The sequence below is a fragment of the Venturia canescens genome, chromosome 4 (genome assembly GCF_019457755.1).
Source record: "Venturia canescens isolate UGA chromosome 4, ASM1945775v1, whole genome shotgun sequence".
In the NCBI taxonomy this organism is placed as follows: domain Eukaryota; kingdom Metazoa; phylum Arthropoda; class Insecta; order Hymenoptera; family Ichneumonidae; genus Venturia; species Venturia canescens.
In genome coordinates this window covers 6,176,448-6,182,336 of record NC_057424.1, presented here as the reverse complement: position 1 = coordinate 6,182,336, position 5,889 = coordinate 6,176,448, and the positions used below count along the sequence as shown (strand labels likewise).

General features: G+C 43.0%; 1 protein-coding gene across 1 annotated transcript; it reads left to right on the top strand.

Moving 5' to 3' along the window:
• Positions 1–5,465, top strand: LOC122408959 (homeobox protein bagpipe-like). Its single transcript, XM_043416103.1, has 3 exons — positions 1–1,236; positions 3,651–3,867; positions 4,810–5,465. Exons 1-3 carry the CDS (start codon positions 723–725, stop codon positions 5,153–5,155), a joined length of 1,077 nt encoding a protein of 358 aa, XP_043272038.1. The 5' UTR covers positions 1–722; the 3' UTR covers positions 5,156–5,465.
• Positions 5,466–5,889: the final 424 nt, after the last annotated feature.

Sequence of the window (5,889 nt, the reverse complement as noted above, 5' to 3'; positions counted from 1 at the left end):
CTTGCGACTCTGCTTCCGTTCGAGGGGGCTCGAGGAGAGCCACAGAGTACCGAAGTGAGTGGTGTGTGCCTGGACCGAGAGTCGGATGGGGGCAGGACGAAGTTTTTTCTCTCTTCCCGGTAGCCGAGAGTACTCCGGTCCACATTGGTGGGAGAGAGCTCGGAGTGGCGCACTAATTCGAAAAATAAGTCTCCCCGTCCCCCTTCCCCCTTCTCTAAGCCACGCGAGAAGCACACTTGACCGAAGCACACTCCGCCGGAAGGGTGCACAGTGCGGTCGAGTGTTCAATAAGGCGATTAATAAAAATCCGTGCATCGTCACAACGCGCATTTGTCATCGCTCCTCGAAACTTCGAATTCTAATGTGCTTTCGTGTCGTCTTTTCCTCCGTCTAATTAACTTTCTACTTCTTTCCCAAGTGTGCCAAAAACTGAAAAGTGATAAAAAAAACTTTGGACTCGGAAGCTCTGAGGTTTTCCAGTTCGGGAAAAAGACTCCCTCGGTACTAGGATTTGTACAATGTTCTTTGTTGGGTGCACGGAAATTGGGCAGCCGGGCTACAGGCCGAGTGTTTAAGGACTAATTAATGACGCGTTAATACCTTAAGAATAAAAGTTCCCCGGCCAAAGGCGACGTTTCGATCATTGAACCAGAGCTCCGAGGAAAGTTCATTCATTGACAGATGCGAGTGACAGTTTGTCTTCGCAGATACCGGGACTGAGAATGGAAGACACAGCAGCGAGCAAAATGGAAAGCGCCGATTCCCCGAAGAGTTCACAGCCCGGTCAACCGACGCCATTCAGCATCGAGGACATACTGAGCAGATCGGATTCGCAAGTGGAGCACATGGAGAGCCAGAATGACGAGGAGACCAGAAACGTTTCGGTATCCTTGCGGAGATGTCACATGGACAACAATTACGAGAGATTACAGTGCGGCTCGAACCTCGATAACAATCATCGGTACTCCAATCGCGCAGTGTCTTATTCGCGGTTACCGGTTTCACCCGATTGCCAATTAAATGTCGCCCGGGAACTGGACATTTTGAGGCGGAATCTAACGCAAGCGAATCTTTCGGGTTTCGGCAATCTTCAGCATGTCATGCCGTCGTCGAGCTTCAAAGGTCTCGAGACACTTGGCAGCTTGGCTGCTTATCATCAGGAGGTGAAAGAAGCGAGGGCATCGGCACAGAGACAGCAGGACGAAGCTTTGGACATGAGCAAGAGCAAGTACCTCGGTGAGTACGGTTTCAGTTCGTCATGTCAGTGTGGACGTGATTTTATGTGGACAAATTTGCGTTTCCTGGCGATCTTTCAACCTAAATGTTGGACAAAAACAATTTCATCGTTCGCCATATCAACGATCTTTGTTAAAAACGTTAATTCATTATTATAACGAAACGTGAGAAGTTTCTGAATCCAGAAACGAATGAAGTTGGTCTCCATCGTTCTCTAGCTCGTTGCTCTGACGAAGATCCCTGGAAAAATGGGAATCCACTTTTCACGACTGTGATAAAATTCAGGAGTTGCCGGCTAATTTTAATCCAGATTCCGCGCTCGATTTTTCATTTCCTGGATTCACGTTGGTGGTCCGCAGTTCCTGTTTTTTGAGGAAGGCCGGATTAGACGAGATCGAGGCCAGGCTCGATCCTTAAGGACAGAGACGAGATCTTCTTCGAGAGTTTTCAAAGTTAACCCGAGCCCAGATAACGTAATTGAATGTAATTTTAGTAGCATAAGTGGCACTCGAGTCACGGGCAGACGTCACGAGTGCCTTTACGCCACTCAACTTCTTGCACTTGTTTCTCCGTTCGTTTACCGCCGGCCATATAAACCGTGCGGCCTCTCTCCTCGCTCAAGCGTCTCTGCTATACTTTTTCTCCCCCATCCTTTATTCAACCCCGAAGTATTAAGCGATCACTAGAATTCATAAGAGAATCGTAACCTGATACGAGGGAACTTAAAAAGTGGGCAATCCGCCGGACGAGTCGTCGCCAGGAATTCGTCCGGATCGATGAAGCTTCAGCTAGAAACAAACTAGCATCAGGACTTGAGAGTCATTAATTTGACCTTCCGATGCTCTCGGTGCAGTTCAACTTCATTTAGATCAGTTGACAAATTCCTTTCGAAAGAACGCTCACGACAATCTTGACGCAAAAAATGGTGGAGTCCGTCGATTTTTGGGGCAAGAGGCATCCGACGATGGCCTGGCGAGAGAAATAACCTAACACGACCTCGGGTATTCAATACGTATCGAATAACAGTGTCAACTAAAACTAAAACGCACTCTCGCACTTTCGGCGGGGAGCAAACGTTTCTGACCCTTGTTAGTAAACACTTTGGACCGCAAGCCGAACGAAATCAATCATGAAATCGCGCTATTTGAGAATTGTTTTATTTACTTGACGGGGCTCATTCTGTTGGGACGTGAATTCCACTCTTTGGGATTCATATTCTGGTGCAGAGCATCAATACGGTTTCTCGATATTTTTTATTTCGTTTGTCAAGATGATCACACGTTGAAATGAATTTCCTGAGAAAGTTTTGTTCGCCATTTTATTTCGGTTTGATTGCATTTATTTGAGGGCGCTATCGAACCTACAACGAATTTAGTCAGAGACGAATGAAAATTTCTTCAGCCCCATCGAGAAATAAAAGCTGAAAAAATATAGTGATCATTTTTTGAATATTTGCAAGTGTGTTGTCAAGAATAGAAAATGTTTAAGCAACGTTGGAGACCGGACGCGTTAGATGAGCCAAGTCATCAACTCTTGACGTTGAAAGTGATCAAATATAGATCTCTCGAAATGTTCACGCGAACGTTGGGCTTCGCACATCCGTCCTCATTAGACGGAATAAATCCAGTATCGCAAAAAGATTACTAAACGGATCGGAGCATCGTTTGTACCGAGAGCTCGCTAAAAGTGATTTTCTGTTTCTCAATAACGGAGAGCATGGGACCGATTTTGAAGTCTTTTCCCCAGCAGGGAGCAACGAAAATCAGCTAATTCTTCGTAGCGATTCATAAATAAATTTTTTTTCAAGAATTCATTTCATTGGAGCTTTGAGAACATGATGATTCCGATTAAAGAATCGACGGATTTGGAGACTAACGATGCGAGCAAAACTGGGGCTCGAACTTCCCTCAGAATCTTCATGAACGCGCATCATCTTCGTTTTATGAGAAGCTTACTAATGTTATAGCACAATAAATTGAGCGAAGCTTTTGCGGCGTTATACGAGCCTAATTTTTCAGCGCGTAAGCCGCTGAACCAGGCAACGTATACCTGCTGCTGCTGGTTAAAGCAAAGGGGGAAATTACCAAGTATAGGGGAGGAGTAAACACATGTCGGGCTAACCGTGGCACGTGTTGATGTTTCAACGAGACATCAAAAGCCGAAGGAATATCATAGTCCATAATCCGCTCCAGTTAAAATCTCTCCGCATCTTTGCCGAGCCTTTTTCTCTCTTTCGGCCTCTTCGATTCGATCGCGAAAGCTTTTTTCCACCCCAGTTTCTGAAGCTTTCACTCAAAATCCATATTCCGCTCGTGTCTTGAAATAGCAGAACAGAAATCGGTCATTTACGTTGATAATGGCGTGCTGACTGTACGTGGAATCGGAATGAAGTGCAATTTCCTTTCGCTTTGCAGATGACATCGAGGACGACATGTTCGAGTCCCAGGGTCACGGGCAGTCACTCCAAGCCAGAAAAAAACGAAGCAGAGCCGCTTTTTCACACGCCCAGGTCTACGAGCTGGAAAGGAGATTCGCTGCGCAAAAATATCTGTCGGGGCCCGAAAGAGCTGATCTGGCTAGGGGCTTGAAACTCACAGAGACCCAAGTGAAAATTTGGTTTCAAAATCGAAGGTGAGATACGCAGGGTCGTTAGATTTAACCTCGCTAGAAAAATGACGATTGCTGCCACACTAAAAAGATTTTATGGATTTCAATGATCATTTTTTTAAAAAGTGCTTTCATTGACGTCTTACATGCGTCCAGCAGTGCCTAAAACGGGCTGAAAGAAAAACAGTTTTTAGAAAAAATAGCAATAAAAATTAATAAAAATAATTTTCACACATTGTTCATTAGTATTTAAACTTTGTAAAAAGATTTGATTCATTTTTTTTCAAAATTTACGACATAAAAATCACGTTTTTCGAGGTACTATGAAAAAAAAAGTTGCTCCACGGTCTGCATCGTTTCTTCTTGAGATGTTGATAGATTTGCAAAACGTAAAAAAATTCTTGTAAAATAAAGTTGTAATTATAGTCTGTCGAGCCGGATTTTTGAAACTCGAAAAATTTAGCGATTTACGGTAGTTTAAAAAAATGTGCATTTTGTGTCATAAATGTCACACTTTAATGTTTATAAAATTTTTTAATCGCAATATAAAAAATCCAACTCGATAGACCATAAAGAAAAAGGAGTTTTGAGAAAAACGCATTTAAAGTTTCGAGTGCGCATCGGGCCATCTCGTTGGGCGGTCACACGTTTTCCATAACAACTTTCGATCAACAAAAAATTTTTGCAATAGACTGTAAAAAAAATCGCTTTTTTGAAAATTCTAGACGTAAATGAGGCCTTAAAAAGTATAAAAATAATAATTTGCATAACTTTAAGCCCAAATCAAGTAACAATTACAACAATTTTCTCTGTGAAAAGTTGAAGCAATCGATTCTCAAGATTGTGATCGATTATTCGATTAATCATTCGCGAAATTCCACGAAAAAAACATGCCCCAGAAATCTTTGCTTATTTTTTCCGTCCATGAAATGAATTTTCACCTGAGTCTATTCTCCAAATGCTTAGGTACAAAACAAAGCGTCGCCAGCAACAAGAGCTGGGTGCCCTGGTGAGTTCTAACTCTGGAAGGCGAGTAGCGGTACGAGTGCTCGTGCATCCGGACGAACATTTGAGAGGATTGCCGTTGCGAGGAGGCGGGGGGCAGCTTCCGGGTCAGATCTCCTGTCCGCAGATTCATCCGAGCGCAAACAAAGCGCTGAATGGTTTCCCGTACTACTGTCTGCCCTATCATCCCTTACTCTGTCCACCCCTTCATGGCACGCAGATTCAGGTGCAGCCCTCGATACCGACGGAAATAAGCGACCAGGTACCGCGTGATACGCAAATCATGAAAATAAATGGCGAAAAGTAGGAAAATATTTAATTTTGTTGGCGTCATGAGGATCCAGATAGAGTTGAACAACCGTGCACGTGAGTGAAGAGCAAAGAAAAACGAATGGTGCACACAATTTTTTAGATAATTCTTCAAATAGTTAATGAAATAAATGAATAAATAACGACACTTGGAAATCACCAAAGAGGTACGAATATGAAATATCTTCGATTGTAATCGTATTTATTATAGTCTAATTTATATACAATATTATATTATAAGAAAATGAAAAAGCGTTATTACATTAAGGAGGATTGTGATTGTATATTAGGGTGTAAATAAATGTATAAACTGTCAGAATTGCGATAATTCCGGTATTTTTTATACCTCCAGGATCCCCCTTCGCGTAGTCGTAACACGAATTTATGACGAATCGTTTACCGCGTTGTCGACCAGCCGAAATCACGCCGGATCCCGAATCCTGAATATCGACAATGAATGCTCGTTCGAGCGTTCGAAAATTCAAGCTGAAATTTTGTAGATTCCAGATTTCTCGTGCATTATAGATTGAGTGGCCTTATTCACGCTACTTTGAGCTTGTGTTCACATGTTTTCTCGTTTTCGATCCCGCTCCCGATGATACGAGGGTTTGGAGAATTTTTAAATCAATGCTGGGATCGAAAATGGAACAAACACGTGAAAATTCAATGAGAAATCGACGAATCTGTTGGCCCAGGGGAGCCTCTTTAAGTTCTGGAAGTCCAGAATTTGGC